Source organism: Crassostrea angulata, chromosome 8 (assembly GCF_025612915.1).
Source record: "Crassostrea angulata isolate pt1a10 chromosome 8, ASM2561291v2, whole genome shotgun sequence".
In the NCBI taxonomy this organism is placed as follows: Eukaryota; Metazoa; Mollusca; class Bivalvia; order Ostreida; family Ostreidae; genus Magallana; species Magallana angulata.
The window spans coordinates 20509776-20529141 of NC_069118.1; the positions used below are offsets into that span (position 1 = coordinate 20509776).

The 19366-nt window shown below is 30.4% G+C and overlaps 1 protein-coding gene across 1 annotated transcript in view; it reads left to right on the plus strand.

The window, feature by feature from the left end:
• Positions 1–19366, plus strand: part of LOC128160776 (fibrillin-3-like) — a 68600-nt gene that overhangs the window by 35567 nt on the left and 13667 nt on the right. The window contains exons 40-65 of the mRNA XM_052824106.1: positions 405–542; positions 1135–1272; positions 1406–1537; positions 3355–3486; positions 4304–4441; positions 5034–5171; positions 5305–5436; positions 6255–6392; positions 6984–7121; positions 7255–7386; positions 8203–8340; positions 8933–9070; positions 9204–9335; positions 10886–11023; positions 11157–11288; positions 12108–12245; positions 12841–12978; positions 13111–13242; positions 14063–14200; positions 14780–14929; positions 15062–15193; positions 16012–16149; positions 16743–16880; positions 17013–17144; positions 17965–18102; positions 18964–19095. Coding sequence (XP_052680066.1) covers positions 405–542; positions 1135–1272; positions 1406–1537; positions 3355–3486; positions 4304–4441; positions 5034–5171; positions 5305–5436; positions 6255–6392; positions 6984–7121; positions 7255–7386; positions 8203–8340; positions 8933–9070; positions 9204–9335; positions 10886–11023; positions 11157–11288; positions 12108–12245; positions 12841–12978; positions 13111–13242; positions 14063–14200; positions 14780–14929; positions 15062–15193; positions 16012–16149; positions 16743–16880; positions 17013–17144; positions 17965–18102; positions 18964–19095 — 3540 coding nt within the window. The remainder of the gene's footprint in view (positions 1–404; positions 543–1134; positions 1273–1405; positions 1538–3354; positions 3487–4303; positions 4442–5033; positions 5172–5304; positions 5437–6254; positions 6393–6983; positions 7122–7254; positions 7387–8202; positions 8341–8932; positions 9071–9203; positions 9336–10885; positions 11024–11156; positions 11289–12107; positions 12246–12840; positions 12979–13110; positions 13243–14062; positions 14201–14779; positions 14930–15061; positions 15194–16011; positions 16150–16742; positions 16881–17012; positions 17145–17964; positions 18103–18963; positions 19096–19366) is intronic.

The window sequence follows — 19366 nt, forward strand, 5'->3', positions numbered from 1 at the left end:
TACATGGATTTTTGCAAAATATATCGATATGGTCTTTTTGCCCTACTACCGCTAAATTGAATATGAGAAATTTAAATTGGTTTAGAAAATGCAAAAATTATACATAAATAAACTATTCCAATTGGATTTTTTTCTATTGGCGTTAAAAATCAATTATCCGCAAATGTATCCTGCACATTCGGAATTTTAAAAAAAAAATAAAGAAAACAAATTTGCAATTGCAAAACTTAATGATATTTTTTTTAAAGTATGAATTCACGGTTTATAATGGACAAACTCTTCCAACTCAATTTATACTTATATAAATTGGTTGCCATTTAATTTATTCTAAAGATATAGTTTTTTAAAAAATTGCCATTACTTAGGAGGTTTTGTTTACAGCAAAACAATTTTTCTCTCACCAGCTTGTGACCAGGGATCATTTGGAGATAACTGCCTTCAAAAATGCGGGCACTGTCGTGACGTCAACCAATGTTCCAATATTAATGGGACTTGTTTGACAGGATGTGATGCTGGTTATCAAGGGGACTTGTGTAAAACACGTGAGTAATAACGTTTAACAAGGTATGAACTTCAGATCAAACCTACCCTTTACAAAATATGCTACATTCTGAATGAAAATTCGAAAAAAAAATAGATAAGTGTACAAAGTGTAAACATTATCAAATAAACTTTGTTTCTTAAAAGGGATTTTTCCTGGAATGCGATCTCCTTTAGAGGCCAATTCTTTTGTTATATACAATTGATCCTTTGAGGCATTGCAATAATTTTTATGTTCTATGTATTTCAGATGAAAAAATATCCTTGTAAATTATGTATATTGGTATCTTAACGTTTAGCAATTTACTTTATAGTAAGCCAGCGTTTTTAATTGATAACAAACAAAAACAGTCTTACCAGAGCCTTATTCGTGTTGTCATTCAAAACACCAATGTTTTCACATTACTCTTTATAATCTTTTCTTTGGAATTAGTTAATCATTGAATTAACATCATAAAAGAAAACATATTTTAGGTTTTGACCGGAAAATAAAATCGCTCTCTGAAGTTGTTCGGCAAACATTTTTTTTTAATTTTCGTTCCTTTGTATCGACCAACTGGTAATGTATAAGTAAACATTGTGTGTTTTTAATAGCATGTGGTCAAGGATATTATGGTGCTGAATGTCAACAAGAATGTGGACACTGTCATGACTTAACTCAGTGCGTCCACACCAACGGGTCTTGTTTAACGGGATGCGAAGTTGGTTACCATGGGGAAACATGCCAAACACGTGAGTGAAAATATAATTCATTCAATTAAAGAACCGGAAAAACTACTTTGACTTATATTTTAGTTGGCGAAATGGCAAGCATCCATTATATATGTAGGTAGATTTTGATTACTACATTATATATTAACTTAAGCTTGCCCATACGGATTCTTTGGACTGGATTGTGCTGACAGATGTAAAGACACCTGCGATGGTTGTAACAGATTCAATGGTTCTTGTGATTCTGGGTGTAACCCTGGATGGCAGGGATATGACTGTCAAGATGGTACTTTATTGCATACACAGTTTATTATTTGAACTAAGTCGATCGGTTGAAAAAAGATATATTGATATGCTTCAAATCTGTTTAAAGTCTATAGATAAACAATCAATGTGATCAATAATGACACACATGTATCAGTATTAAAAGATTTCATTTAAATGTATAAATAGCCAGTCAGGTTTGTAAATGTTGTTTTGCCAAAAGAAATGGGTCATTATATGAAGCTGTTTATTTGTTAGATAGCGATAAGTACTTTTAAGTTTCATATTATTAAAATCCATTTTAGAAATTAAAATGTAGGTGCTTGCTAAGGGTAACATTGCTAACTTCTAGATACTAGATATTAATCATAAAATGACTTTATTTTAAAAGTAAAATATATATAAAAAAAAATGCAGATAATTCAAAATACATTTATACATACATTTTTGCAAAATATATCGATATGGTCTTTTTGCCCTACTACCGCTAAATTAAATATGAGAAATTTAAATTGGTTTAGAAAATGCAAAAATTTTACATAAATAAACTATTCCGATTGGATTTTTTCTATTAGCGTTAAAAATCAATTATCCGCAAATGTATCCTGCACATTCGGAATTTTAAAAAAAAATAAAGAAAACAAATTTGCAATTGCAAAACTTCATGATATTTTTTTTAAAGTATGAATTCACGGTTTATAATGGACAAACTCTTCCAACTCAATTTATACTTATATAAATTGGTTGCCATTTAATTTATTCTAAAGATATAGTTTTTTAAAAAATTGCCATTACTTAGGAGGTTTTGTTTACAGCAAAACAATTTTTCTCTCACCAGCTTGTGACCAGGGATCATTTGGAGATAACTGCCTTCAAAAATGCGGGCACTGTCGTGACGTCAACCAATGTTCCAATATTAATGGGACTTGTTTGACAGGATGTGATGCTGGTTATCAAGGGGACTTGTGTAAAACACGTGAGTAGTAACGTTTAACAAGGTATGAACTTCAGATCAAACCTACCCTTTACAAAATATGCTACATTCTGAATGAAAATTCGAAAAAAAAATAGATAAGTGTACAAAGTGTAAACATTATCAAATAAACTTTGTTTCTTAAAAGGGATTTTTCCTGGAATGCGATCTCTTTTAGAGGCCGATTCTTTTGTTATATACAATTGATCCTTTGAGGCATTGCAATAATTTTTATGTTCTATGTATTTCAGATGAAAAGATATCCTTGTAAATTATGTATATTGGTATCTTAACGTTTAGCAATTTACTTTATAGTAAGCCAGCGTTTTTAATTGATAACAAACAAAAACAGTCTTACCAGAGCCTTATTCGTGTTGTCATTCAAAACACCAATGTTTTCACATTACTCTTTATAATCTTTTCTTTGGAATTAGTTAATCATTGAATTAACATCATAAAAGAAAACATATTTTAGGTTTTGACCGGAAAATAAAATCGCTCTCTGAAGTTGTTCGGCAAACATTTTTTTTTAATTTTCGTTCCTTTGTATCGACCAACTGGTAATGTATAAGTAAACATTGTGTGTTTTTAATAGCATGTGGTCAAGGATATTATGGTGCTGAATGTCAACAAGAATGTGGACACTGTCATGACTTAACTCAGTGCGTCCACACCAACGGGTCTTGTTTAACGGGATGCGAAATTGGTTATCATGGGGAAACATGCCAAACACGTGAGTGAAAATATAATTCATTCAATTAAAGAACCGGAAAAACTACTTTGACTTATATTTTAGTTGGCGAAATGGCAAGCATCCATTATATATGTAGGTAGATTTTGATTACTACATTATATATTAACTTAAGCTTGCCCATACGGATTCTTTGGACTGGATTGTGCTGACAGATGTAAAGACACCTGCGATGGTTGTAACAGATTCAATGGTTCTTGTGATTCTGGGTGTAACCCTGGATGGCAGGGATATGACTGTCAAGATGGTACTTTATTGCATACACAGTTTATTATTTGAACTAAGTCGATCGGTTGAAAAAAGATATATTGATATGCTTCAAATCTGTTTAAAGTCTATAGATAAACAATCAATGTGATCAATAATGACACACATGTATCAGTATTAAAAGATTTCATTTAAATGTATAAATAGCCAGTCAGGTTTGTAAATGTTGTTTTGCCAAAAGAAATGGGTCATTATATGAAGCTGTTTATTTGTTAGATAGCGATAAGTACTTTTAAGTTTCATATTATTAAAATCCATTTTAGAAATTAAAATGTAGGTGCTTGCTAAGGGTAACATTGCTAACTTCTAGATACTAGATATTAATCATAAAATGACTTTATTTTAAAAGTAAAATATATATAAAAAAAAATGCAGATAATTCAAAATACATTTATACATACATTTTTGCAAAATATATCGATATGGTCTTTTTGCCCTACTACCGCTAAATTAAATATGAGAAATTTAAATTGGTTTAGAAAATGCAAAAATTTTACATAAATAAACTATTCCGATTGGATTTTTTCTATTAGCGTTAAAAATCAATTATCCGCAAATGTATCCTGCACATTCGGAATTTTAAAAAAAAAATAAAGAAAACAAATTTGCAATTGCAAAACTTAATGATATTTTTTTTAAAGTATGAATTCACGGTTTATAATGGACAAACTCTTCCAACTCAATTTATACTTATATAAATTGGTTGCCATTTAATTTATTCTAAAGATATAGTTTTTTAAAAAATTGCCATTACTTAGGAGGTTTTGTTTACAGCAAAACAATTTTTCTCTCACCAGCTTGTGACCAGGGATCATTTGGAGATAACTGCCTTCAAAAATGCGGGCACTGTCGTGACGTCAACCAATGTTCCAATATTAATGGGACTTGTTTGACAGGATGTGATGCTGGTTATCAAGGGGACTTGTGTAAAACACGTGAGTAGTAACGTTTAACAAGGTATGAACTTCAGATCAAACCTACCCTTTACAAAATATGCTACATTCTGAATGAAAATTCGAAAAAAAAATAGATAAGTGTACAAAGTGTAAACATTATCAAATAAACTTTGTTTCTTAAAAGGGATTTTTCCTGGAATGCGATCTCTTTTAGAGGCCGATTCTTTTGTTATATACAATTGATCCTTTGAGGCATTGCAATAATTTTTATGTTCTATGTATTTCAGATGAAAAGATATCCTTGTAAATTATGTATATTGGTATCTTAACGTTTAGCAATTTACTTTATAGTAAGCCAGCGTTTTTAATTGATAACAAACAAAAACAGTCTTACCAGAGCCTTATTCGTGTTGTCATTCAAAACACCAATGTTTTCACATTACTCTTTATAATCTTTTCTTTGGAATTAGTTAATCATTGAATTAACATCATAAAAGAAAACATATTTTAGGTTTTGACCGGAAAATAAAATCGCTCTCTGAAGTTGTTCGGCAAACATTTTTTTTTAATTTTCGTTCCTTTGTATCGACCAACTGGTAATGTATAAGTAAACATTGTGTGTTTTTAATAGCATGTGGTCAAGGATATTATGGTGCTGAATGTCAACAAGAATGTGGACACTGTCATGACTTAACTCAGTGCGTCCACACCAACGGGTCTTGTTTAACGGGATGCGAAATTGGTTATCATGGGGAAACATGCCAAACACGTGAGTGAAAATATAATTCATTCAATTAAAGAACCGGAAAAACTACTTTGACTTATATTTTAGTTGGCGAAATGGCAAGCATCCATTATATATGTAGGTAGATTTTGATTACTACATTATATATTAACTTAAGCTTGCCCATACGGATTCTTTGGACTGGATTGTGCTGACAGATGTAAAGACACCTGCGATGGTTGTAACAGATTCAATGGTTCTTGTGATTCTGGGTGTAACCCTGGATGGCAGGGATATGACTGCCAAGATGGTACTTTATTGCATACACAGTTTATTATTTGAACTAAGTCGATCGGTTGAAAAAAGATATATTGATATGCTTCAAATCTGTTTAAAGTCTATAGATAAACAATCAATGTGATCAATAATGACACACATGTATCAGTATTAAAAGATTTCATTTAAATGTATAAATAGCCAGTCAGGTTTGTAAATGTTGTTTTGCCAAAAGAAATGGGTCATTATATGAAGCTGTTTATTTGTTAGATAGCGATAAGTACTTTTAAGTTTCATATTATTAAAATCCATTTTAGAAATTAAAATGTAGGTGCTTGCTAAGGGTAACATTGCTAACTTCTAGATACTAGATATTAATTATAAAATGACTTTATTTTAAAAGTAAAATATATATAAAAAAAAATGCAGATAATTCAAAATACATTTATACATGGATTTTTGCAAAATATATCGATATGGTCTTTTTGCCCTACTACCGCTAAATTGAATATGAGAAATTTAAATTGGTTTAGAAAATGCAAAAATTATACATAAATAAACTATTCCAATTGGATTTTTTTCTATTGGCGTTAAAAATCAATTATCCGCAAATGTATCCTGCACATTCGGAATTTTAAAAAAAAAATAAAGAAAACAAATTTGCAATTGCAAAACTTAATGATATTTTTTTTAAAGTATGAATTCACGGTTTATAATGGACAAACTCTTCCAACTCAATTTATACTTATATAAATTGGTTGCCATTTTATTTATTCTAAAGATATAGTTTTTTAAAAAATTGCCATTACTTAGGAGGTTTTGTTTACAGCAAAACAATTTTTCTCTCACCAGCTTGTGACCAGGGATCATTTGGAGATAACTGCCTTCAAAAATGCGGGCACTGTCGTGACGTCAACCAATGTTCCAATATTAATGGGACTTGTTTGACAGGATGTGATGCTGGTTATCAAGGGGACTTGTGTAAAACACGTGAGTAATAACGTTTAACAAGGTATGAACTTCAGATCAAACCTACCCTTTACAAAATATGCTACATTCTGAATGAAAATTCGAAAAAAAAATAGATAAGGGTACAAAGTGTAAACATTATCAAATAAACTTTGTTTCTTAAAAGGGATTTTTCCTGGAATGCGATCTCCTTTAGAGGCCAATTCTTTTGTTATATACAATTGATCCTTTGAGGCATTGCAATAATTTTTATGTTCTATGTATTTCAGATGAAAAAATATCCTTGTAACTTATGTATATTGGTATCTTAACGTTTAGCAATTTACTTTATAGTAAGCCAGCGTTTTTAATTGATAACAAACAAAAACAGTCTTACCAGAGCCTTATTCGTGTTGTCATTCAAAACACCAATGTTTTCACATTACTCTTTATAATCTTTTCTTTGGAATTAGTTAATCATTGAATTAATATCATAATGAAAACATATTTTAGGTTTTGACCGGAAAATAAAATCGCTCTCTGAAGTTGTTCGGCAAACATTTTTTTTTAATTTTCGTTCCTTTGTATCGACCAACTGGTAATGTATAAGTAAACATTGTGTGTTTTTAATAGCATGTGATCAAGGATATTATGGTGCTGAATGTCAACAAGAATGTGGACACTGTCATGACTTAACTCAGTGCGTCCACACCAACGGGTCTTGTTTAACGGGATGCGAAGTTGGTTACCATGGGGAAACATGCCAAACACGTGAGTGAAAATATAATTCATTCAATTAAAGAACCGGAAAAACTACTTTGACTTATATTTTAGTTGGCGAAATGGCAAGCATCCATTATATATGTGGGTAGATTTTGATTACTACATTATATATTAACTTAAGCTTGCCCATACGGATTCTTTGGACTGGATTGTGCTGACAGATGTAAAGACACCTGCGATGGTTGTAACAGATTCAATGGTTCTTGTGATTCTGGGTGTAACCCTGGATGGCAGGGATATGACTGTCAAGATGGTACTTTATTGCATACACAGTTTATTATTTGAACTAAGTCGATCGGTTGAAAAAAGATATATTGATATGCTTCAAATCTGTTTAAAGTTTATAGATAAACAATCAATGTGATCAATAATGACACACATGTATCAGTATTAAAAGATTTCATTTAAATGTATAAATAGCCAGTCAGGTTTGTGAATGTTGTTTTGCCAAAAGAAATGGGTCATTATATGAAGCTGTTTATTTGTTAGATAGCGATAAGTACTTTTAAGTTTCATATTATTAAAATCCATTTTTAGAAATTAAAATTTAAGTGCTTGCTAAGGGTAACGTTGCTAACTTCAAGATACTAGATATTAATTATAAAATGACTTTATTTTAAAAGTAAAATATATATAAAAAAAATGCAGATAATTCAAAATACATTTATACATACATGTTTGCAAAATATATCGATATGGTCTTTTCGCCCTACTACCGCTAAATTGAATATGAGAAATTTAAATTGGTTTAGAAAATGCAAAAATTATACATAAATAAACTATTCCGATTGGATTTTTTCTATTAGCGTTAAAAATCAATTATCCGCAAATGTATCCTGCACATTCGGAATTTTAAAAAAAAATAAAGAAAACAAATTTGCAATTGCAAAACTTAATGATATTTTTTTTAAAGTATGAATTCACGGTTTATAATGGACAAACTCTTCCAACTCAATTTATACTTATATAAATTGGTTGCCATTTAATTTATTCTAAAGATATAGTTTTTTAAAAAATTGCCATTACTTAGGAGGTTTTGTTTACAGCAAAACAATTTTTCTCTCACCAGCTTGTGACCAGGGATCATTTGGAGATAACTGCCTTCAAAAATGCGGGCACTGTCGTGACGTCAACCAATGTTCCAATATTAATGGGACTTGTTTGACAGGATGTGATGCTGGTTATCAAGGGGACTTGTGTAAAACACGTGAGTAGTAACGTTTAACAAGGTATGAACTTCAGATCAAACCTACCCTTTACAAAATATGCTACATTCTGAATGAAAATTCGAAAAAAAAATAGATAAGTGTACAAAGTGTAAACATTATCAAATAAACTTTGTTTCTTAAAAGGGATTTTTCCTGGAATGCGATCTCTTTTAGAGGCCGATTCTTTTGTTATATACAATTGATCCTTTGAGGCATTGCAATAATTTTTATGTTCTATGTATTTCAGATGAAAAGATATCCTTGTAAATTATGTATATTGGTATCTTAACGTTTAGCAATTTACTTTATAGTAAGCCAGCGTTTTTAATTGATAACAAACAAAAACAGTCTTACCAGAGCCTTATTCGTGTTGTCATTCAAAACACCAATGTTTTCACATTACTCTTTATAATCTTTTCTTTGGAATTAGTTAATCATTGAATTAACATCATAAAAGAAAACATATTTTAGGTTTTGACCGGAAAATAAAATCGCTCTCTGAAGTTGTTCGGCAAACATTTTTTTTTAATTTTCGTTCCTTTGTATCGACCAACTGGTAATGTATAAGTATACATTGTGTGTTTTTAATAGCATGTGGTCAAGGATATTATGGTGCTGAATGTCAACAAGAATGTGGACACTGTCATGACTTAACTCAGTGCGTCCACACCAACGGGTCTTGTTTAACGGGATGCGAAATTGGTTTTCATGGGGAAACATGCCAAACACGTGAGTGAAAATATAATTCATTCAATTAAAGAACCGGAAAAACTACTTTGACTTATATTTTAGTTGGCGAAATGGCAAGCATCCATTATATATGTAGGTAGATTTTGATTACTACATTATATATTAACTTAAGCTTGCCCATACGGATTCTTTGGACTGGATTGTGCTGACAGATGTAAAGACACCTGCGATGGTTGTAACAGATTCAATGGTTCTTGTGATTCTGGGTGTAACCCTGGATGGCAGGGATATGACTGCCAAGATGGTACTTTATTGCATACACAGTTTATTATTTGAACTAAGTCGATCGGTTGAAAAAAGATATATTGATATGCTTCAAATCTGTTTAAAGTCTATAGATAAACAATCAATGTGATCAATAATGACACACATGTATCAGTATTAAAAGATTTCATTTAAATGTATAAATAGCCAGTCAGGTTTGTAAATGTTGTTTTGCCAAAAGAAATGGGTCATTATATGAAGCTGTTTATTTGTTAGATAGCGATAAGTACTTTTAAGTTTCATATTATTAAAATCCATTTTAGAAATTAAAATGTAGGTGCTTGCTAAGGGTAACATTGCTAACTTCTAGATACTAGATATTAATTATAAAATGACTTTATTTTAAAAGTAAAATATATATAAAAAAAAATGCAGATAATTCAAAATACATTTATACATGGATTTTTGCAAAATATATCGATATGGTCTTTTTGCCCTACTACCGCTAAATTGAATATGAGAAATTTAAATTGGTTTAGAAATTGCAAAAATTATACATAAATAAACTATTCCAATTGGATTTTTTTCTATTGGCGTTAAAAATCAATTATCCGCAAATGTATCCTGCACATTCGGAATTTAAAAAAAAAAAATAAAGAAAACAAATTTGCCATTGCAAAACTTAATGACATTTTTTTTTAAAGTATGAATTCACGGTTTATAATGGACAAACTCTTCCAACTCAATTTATACTGATTTAAATTGGTTGCCATTTAATTATTCTAAAGATATAGTTTTTTTAAAAATTGCCATTACTTAGGAGGTTTTGTTTACAGCAAAACAATTTTTCTCTCACCAGCTTGTGACCAGGGATCATTTGGAGATAACTGCCTTCAAAAATGCGGGCACTGTCGTGACGTCAACCAATGTTCCAATATTAATGGGACTTGTTTGACAGGATGTGATGCTGGTTATCAAGGGGACTTGTGTAAAACACGTGAGTAGTAACGTTTAACAAGGTATGAACTTCAGATCAAACCTACCCTTTACAAAATATGCTACATTCTGAATGAAAATTCGAAAAAAAAATAGATAAGTGTACAAAGTGTAAACATTATCAAATAAACTTTGTTTCTTAAAAGGGATTTTTCCTGGAATGCGATCTCCTTTAGAGGCCGATTCTTTTGTTATATACAATTGATCCTTTGAGGCATTGCAATAATTTTTATGTTCTATGTATTTCAGATGAAAAAATATCCTTGTAAATTATGTATTTTGGTATCTTAACGTTTAGCAATTTACTTTATAGTAAGCCAGCGTTTTTAATTGTTAACAAACAAAAACAGTCTTACCAGAGCCTTATTCGTGTTGTCATTCAAAACACCAATGTTTTCACATTACTCTTTATAATCTTTTCTTTGGAATTAGTTAATCATTGAATTAACATCATAAAAGAATACATATTTTAGGTTTTGACCGGAAAATAAAATCGCTCTCTGAAGTTGTTCGGCAAACATTTTTTTTTTAATTTTCGTTCCTTTGTATCGACCAACTGGTAATGTATAAGTAAACATTGTGTGTTTTTAATAGCATGTGGTCAAGGATATTATGGTGCTGAATGTCAACAAGAATGTGGACACTGTCATGACTTAACTCAGTGCGTCCACACCAACGGGTCTTGTTTAACGGGATGCGAAGTTGGTTACCATGGGGAAACATGCCAAACACGTGAGTGAAAATATAATTCATTCAATTAAAGAACCGGAAAAACTACTTTGACTTATATTTTAGTTGGCGAAATGGCAAGCATCCATTATATATGTAGGTAGATTTTGATTACTACATTATATATTAACTTAAGCTTGCCCATACGGATTCTTTGGACTGGATTGTGCTGACAGATGTAAAGACACCTGCGATGGTTGTAACAGATTCAATGGTTCTTGTGATTCTGGGTGTAACCCTGGATGGCAGGGATATGACTGCCAAGATGGTACTTTATTGCATACACAGTTTATTATTTGAACTACGTCGATCGGTTGAAAAAAGATATATTGATATGCTTCAAATCTGTTTAAAGTTTATAGATAAACAATCAATGTGATCAATAATGACACACATGTATCAGTATTAAAAGATTTCATTTAAATGTATAAATAGCCAGTCAGGTTTGTAAATGTTGTTTTGCCAAAAGAAATGGGTCATTATATGAAGCTGTTTATTTGTTAGATAGCGATAAGTACTTTTAAGTTTCATATTATTAAAATCCATTTTTAGAAATTAAAATTTAAGTGCTTGCTAAGGGTAACGTTGCTAACTTCTAGATACTAGATATTAATTATAAAATGACTTTATTTTAAAAGTAAAATATATATAAAAAAAATGCAGATAATTCAAAATACATTTATACGTAGATTTTTGCAAAATATATCGATATGGTCTTTTTGCCCTACTACCGCTAAATTGAATATGAGAAATTTAAATTGGTTTAAAAAATGCAAAAATTATACATAAATATACTATTCCAATTGGAACTTTTTTCTATTGGCGTTAAAAATCAATTATCCGCAAATGTATCCTGCACATTCGGAATTTAAAAAAAAAAAATAAAGAAAACAAATTTGCAATTGCAAAACTTAATGATATTTTTTTAAAGTATGAATTCACGGTTTATAATGGACAAACTCTTCCAACTCAATTTATACTTATATAAATTGGTTGACATTTAATTTATTCTAAAGATATACTTTTTTAAAATATTGCCATTACTTAGGAGGTTTTGTTTACAGCAAAACAATTTTTCTCTCACCAGCTTGTGACCAGGGATCATTTGGAGATAACTGCCTTCAAAAATGCGGGCACTGTCGTGACGTCAACCAATGTTCCAATATTAATGGGACTTGTTTGACAGGATGTGATGCTGGTTATCAAGGGGACTTGTGTAAAACACGTGAGTAATAACATTTAACAAGGTATGAACTTCAGATCAAACCTACCCCTTACAAAATATGCTACATTCTGAATGAAAATTCGAAATAAAAAATAGATAAGTGTACAAAGTGTAAAAATTATCAAATAAACTTTGTTTCTTGAAAGGGATTTTTCCTGGAATGCGATCTCCTTTAGAGGCCAATTATTTTGTTATATACAATTGAATTCCTTTGAGGCATTGCAATAACTTTTATGTTCTATGTATTTCAGATGAAAAGATATCCTTGTAAATTATGTATATTGGTATCTTAACGTTTAGCAATTTACTTTATAGTAAGCCAGCGTTTTTAATTGATAATAAACAAACACAGTCGTACCAGAGCCTTATTCGTGTTGTCATTCAAAACACCAATGTTTTCACATTACTCTTTATAATCTTTTCTTTGGAATTAGTTAATCATTGAATTAACATCATAAAAGAATACATATTTTAGGTTTTGACCGGAAAAAAAAATCGCTCTTTGAAGTTGTTCGGCAAACATCTTTTATTAATTTTCGTTCCTTTGTATCGACCAACTGGTAATGTATAAGTAAACATTGTGTGTTTTTAATAGCATGTGGTCAAGGATATTATGGTGCTGAATGTCAACAAGAATGTGGACACTGTCATGACTTAACTCAGTGCGTCCACACCAACGGGTCTTGTTTAACGGGATGCGAAATTGGTTATCATGGGGAAACATGCCAAACACGTGAGTGAAAATATAATTCATTCAATTAAAGAACCAGAAAACTAATTTTACTTATATTTTAGTTGGTGAAATGGCAAGCATCCATTAAATATGTACGTAGATTTTGATTACTACATTATATATTAACTTAAGCTTGCCCATACGGATTCTTTGGACTGGATTGTGCTGACAGATGTAAAGACACCTGCGATGGTTGTAACAGATTCAATGGTTCTTGTGATTCTGGGTGTAACCCTGGATGGCAGGGATATGACTGCCAAGATGGTACTTTATTGCATACACAGTTTATTATTTGAACTAAGTCGATCGGTTGAAAAAAGATATATTGATATGCTTCAAATCTGTTTAAAGTTTATAGATAAACAATCAATGCGATCAATAATGACACACATGTATCAGTATTAAAAGATTTCATTTAAATGTATAAATAGCCAGTCAGGTTTGTAAATGTTGTTTTGCCAAAAGAAATGGGTCATTATATGAAGCTGTTTATTTGTTAGATAGCGATAAGTACTTTTAAGTTTCATATTATTAAAATCCATTTTTAGAAATTAAAATTTAAGTGCTTGCTAAGGGTAACGTTGCTAACTTCTAGATACTAGATATTAATTATAAAATGACTTTATTTTAAAAGTAAAATATATATATATAAAAAATGCAGATAATTCAAAATACATTTATACATAGATTTTTGCAAAATATATCGATATGGTCTTTTTGCCCTACTACCGCTAAATTCAATATGAGAAATTTAAATTGGTTTAGAAAATGCAAAAATTATACATAAATAAACTATTCCGATTGGATTTTTTTCTATTAGCGTTAATAATCAATTATCCGCAAATGTATCCTGCACATTCGGAATTTTAAAAAAAAATAAAGAAAACAAATTTGCAATTGCAAAACTTAATGATATTTTTTTTAAAGTATGAATTCACGGTTTATAATGGACAAACTCTTCCAACTCAATTTATACTTATATAAATTGGTTGCCATTTAATTTATTCTAAAGATATAGTTTTTTAAAAAAATTGCCATTCTTTAGGAGGTTTTGTTTACAGCAAAACAATTTTTCTCACACCAGGTTGTGTCCAGGGATCATTTGGAGATAACTGCCTTCAAAAATGCGGACACTGTCGTGACGTCAACCAATGTTCCAATATTAATGGGACTTGTTTGACAGGATGTGATGCTGGTTATCAAGGGGACTTGTGTAAAACACGTGAGTAATAACATTTAACAAGGTATGAACTTCAGATCAAACCTACCCTTTACAAAATATGCTACATTCTGAATGAAAATTCGAAATAAAAATAGATAAGTGTACAAAGTGTAAACATTATCAAATAAACTTCGTTTCTTAAAAGGGATTTTTCCTGGAATGCGATCTCCTGTAGAGGCCAATTCTTTTGTTATATACAATTGATCCTTTGAGGCATTGCAATAATTTTTATGTTCTATGTATTTCAAATGAAAAAAATTCCTTGTAAATTATGTATATTGGTATCTTAACGTTTAGCAATTTACTTCATAGTAAGCCAGCGTTTTTAATTGATAACAAACAAAAACAGTTGTACCAGAGCCTTATTCGTGTTGTCATTCAAAACACCAATGTTTTCACATTACTCTTTATAATCTTTTCTTTGGAATTAGTTAATCATTGAATTAACATCATAAAAGAATACATATTTTAGGTTTTGACCGAAAAATAAAATCGCTCTCTGAAGTTGTTCGGCAAACATCTTTTATTAATTTTCGTTCCTTTGTATAGACCAACTGGTAATGTATAAGTAAACATGTGTGTTTTTAATAGCATGTGGTCAAGGATATTATGGTGCTGAATGTCAACAAGAATGTGGACACTGTCATGACTTAACTCAGTGCGTCCACACCAACGGGTCTTGTTTAACGGGATGCGAAGTTGGTTATCATGGGGAAACATGCCAAACACGTGAGTGAAAATATAATTCATTCAATTAAAGAACCAGAAAACTAATTTTACTTATATTTTAGTTGGTGAAATGGCAAGCATCCATTAAATATGTACATAGATTTTGATTACTACATTATATATTAACTTAAGCTTGCACATACGGATTCTTTGGACTGGATTGTGTTGACAGATGTAAAGACACCTGCGATGGTTGTAACAGATTCAATGGTTCTTGTGATTCTGGGTGTAACCCTGGATGGCAGGGATATGACTGCCAAGATGGTACTTTATTGCATACACAGTTTATTATTTGAACTAAGTCGATCGGTTGAAAAAAGATATTTTGAAATGCTTAAAAAATCTGTTTAAAGTTTATAGATAAACAATTAATGTGATCAATAATGACACACAGGTATTAGTATTAAAAGATTGAATTTAAATGTATATATAGCCAGTCAGGTTTTTAAATTTTGTTTTGCCAAAAGAAATGGGTCATTATATAAAGCTGTTTATTTGTTAAATAGCGATAAATACTTTTAAGTTTCATATTATTAAAATCCATTTTTAGATTTAAAAACGTTCGTGCTTGCTAAGGGTAAGGGTGCCAACTTCTAGATACATGTACTAGATATTATTAAAAAAATAAATTTATTTTAAAAGTAAAATATACATCTAAAAAAAAGCAGGCAATTAAAAATACATTTATACATAGATTTTTCCAAAATATATCGATATGTACTTTTTGCCCTACTACCGCTTAATTGAATATGAGAAATTTAAATTGTTTTAGAAATTGCAAAAATTGTACATAAATAAACTATTCCGATTAGATTTTTTTCTAGTAGCGTTAAAAATCAATTATTTGCAAATGTATACTGCACATTCGGAATTTTAAAAAAAACAATTTTGCAATTGCAAAACTTACTGATATTTTTTTAAAGTATGAATTAACGGTTTATAATGGACAAACTCTTCCAACTCAATTTATACTTCTATCAATTGGTTGCCATTTAATTTATTCTAAAAATATAGGTTTTTTTTTAAAAATTGCCATTACTTAGGAGGTTTTGTTTACAGCAAAACAATTTTTCTCTAACCAGCTTGTGACCAGGGATCATTTGGGGATAACTGCCGTCAAGAATGCGGGCACTGTCGTGACGTCAACCAATGTTCCAATATTCATGGGACTTGTTTGACAGGATGTGATGCTGGTTACCAAGGGGACTTGTGTAAAACACGTGAGTAATAACGTTTAACAAGGTATGAACTTCTGATCAAACCTACCCTTTACAAAATATGCTACATTCTGAATGAAAATTCGAAAAAATTATTAGATAAGTGTACAAAGTGTAAAAATTATCAAATAAACTTTGTTTTTTAAAAGGGATTTTTCCTGGAATGCGATCTCCTGTAGAGGCCAATTCCTTTGTTATATACAATTGATCCTTTGAGGCGTTACAGTAATTTTTATGTTCTATGTATTTCAGATGATAAAATATCCTTGTAAATTATGTATATTGGTATCTTTACTTTTAGCAATTTACTTTATATTAAGCCAGCGTTTTTAATTGATAACAAACAAAATCAGTCTTACCAGAGCCTTATTCGTGTTGTCATTCAAAACACCAATGTTTTCACGTTACTCTTTATAATCTTTTCTTTGGAATTAGTTAATCATTGAATTAACATCATTAAAGAGTACATATTTTAGGTTTTGACCGGAAAATAAAATCGCTCTCTGAAGTTGTTCGGTAAACATTTTTTTTTTATTTTCGTTCCTTTGTATAGACCAACTGGTAATGTATAAGTAAACATTGTGTGTTTTTAATAGCATGTGGTCAAGGATATTATGGTGCTGAATGTCAACAAGAATGTGGACACTGTCATGACTTAACTCAGTGCGTCCACACCAACGGGTCTTGTTTAACGGGATGCGAAATTGGTTATCATGGGGAAACATGCCAAACACGTGAGTGAAAATATAATTCATTCAATTAAAGAACCGAAAAACTACTTTGACTTATATTTTAGTTGGCGAAATGGCAAGAATCCATTATATATGTACGTAGATTTTGATTACTACATTATATATTAACTTAAGCTTGCCCATACGGATTCTTTGGACTGGATTGTGCTGACAGATGTAAAGACACCTGCGATGGTTGTAACAGATTCAATGGTTCTTGTGATTCTGGGTGTAACCCTGGATGGCAGGGATATGACTGCCAAGATGGTACTTTATTGCATACACAGTTTATTATTTGAACTAAGTCGATCGGTTGAAAAAAGATATATTGATATGCTTCAAATCTGTTTAAAGTTTATAGATAAACAATCAATGCGATCAATAATGACACACATGTATCAGTATTAAAAGATTTCATTTAAATGTATAAATAGCCAGTCAGGTTTGTAAATGTTGTTTTGCCAAAAGAAATGGGTCATTATATGAAGCTGTTTATTTGTTAGATAGCGATAAGTACTTTTAAGTTTCATATTATTAAAATCCATTTTTAGAAATTAAAATTTAAGTGCTTGCTAAGGGTAACGTTGCTAACTTCTAGATACTAGATATTAATTATAAAATGACTTTATTTTAAAAGTAAAATATATATATATAAAAAATGCAGATAATTCAAAATACATTTATACATAGATTTTTGCAAAATATATCGATATGGTCTTTTTGCCCTACTACCGCTAAATTCAATATGAGAAATTTAAATTGGTTTAGAAAATGCAAAAATTATACATAAATAAACTATTCCGATTGGATTTTTTTCTATTAGCGTTAATAATCAATTATCCGCAAATGTATCCTGCACATTCGGAATTTTAAAAAAAAATAAAGAAAACAAATTTGCAATTGCAAAACTTAATGATATTTTTTTTAAAGTATGAATTCACGGTTTATAATGGACAAACTCTTCCAACTCAATTTATACTTATATAAATTGGTTGCCATTTAATTTATTCTAAAGATATAGTTTTTTAAAAAAATTGCCATTCTTTAGGAGGTTTTGTTTACAGCAAAACAATTTTTCTCACACCAGGTTGTGTCCAGGGATCATTTGGAGATAACTGCCTTCAAAAATGCGGACACTGTCGTGACGTCAACCAATGTTCCAATATTAATGGGACTTGTTTGACAGGATGTGATGCTGGTTATCAAGGGGACTTGTGTAAAACACGTGAGTAATAACATTTAACAAGGTATGAACTTCAGATCAAACCTACCCTTTACAAAATATGCTACATTCTGAATGAAAATTCGAAATAAAAATAGATAAGTGTACAAAGTGTAAACATTATCAAATAAACTTTGTTTCTTAAAAGGGATTTTTCCTGGAATGCGATCTCCTGTAGAGGCCAATTCTTTTGTTATATACAATTGATCCTTTGAGGCATTGCAATAATTTTTATGTTCTATGTATTTCAAATGAAAAAATATCCTTGTAAATTATGTATATTGGTATCTTAACGTTTAGCAATTTACTTCATAGTAAGCCAGCGTTTTTAATTGATAACAAACAAAAACAGTTGTACCAGAGCCTTATTCGTGTTGTCATTCAAAACACCAATGTTTTCACATTACTCTTTATAATCTTTTCTTTGGAATTAGTTAATCATTGAATTAACATCATAAAAGAATACATATTTTAGGTTTTGACCGAAAAATAAAATCGCTCTCTGAAGTTGTTCGGCAAACATCTTTTATTAATTTTCGTTCCTTTGTATAGACCAACTGGTAATGTATAAGTAAACATGTGTGTTTTTAATAGCATGTGGTCAAGGATATTATGGTGCTGAATGTCAACAAGAATGTGGACACTGTCATGACTTAACTCAGTGCGTCCACACCAACGGGTCTTGTTTAACGGGATGCGAAGTTGGTTATCATGGGGAAACATGCCAAACACGTGAGTGAAAATATAATTCATTCAATTAAAGAACCAGAAAACTAATTTTACTTATATTTTAGTTGGTGAAATGGCAAGCATCCATTAAATATGTACATAGATTTTGATTACTACATTATATATTAACTTAAGCTTGCACATACGGATTCTTTGGACTGGATTGTGCTGACAGATGTAAAGACACCTGCGATGGTTGTAACAGATTCAATGGTTCTTATGATTCTGGGTGTAACCCTGGATGGAAGGGATATGACTGCCAAGATGGTACTTTATTGCATACACAGTTTATTATTTGAACTAAGTCGATCGGTTGAAAAAAGATATTTTGAAATGCTTAAAAAATCTGTTTAAAGTTTATAGATAAACAATTAATGTGATCAATAATGACACACAGGTATTAGTATTAAAAGATTGAATTTAAATGTATATATAGCCAGTCAGGTTTTTAAATTTTGTTTTGCCAAAAGAAATGGGTCATTATATAAAGCTGTTTATTTGTTAAATAGCGATAAATACTTTTAAGTTTCATATTATT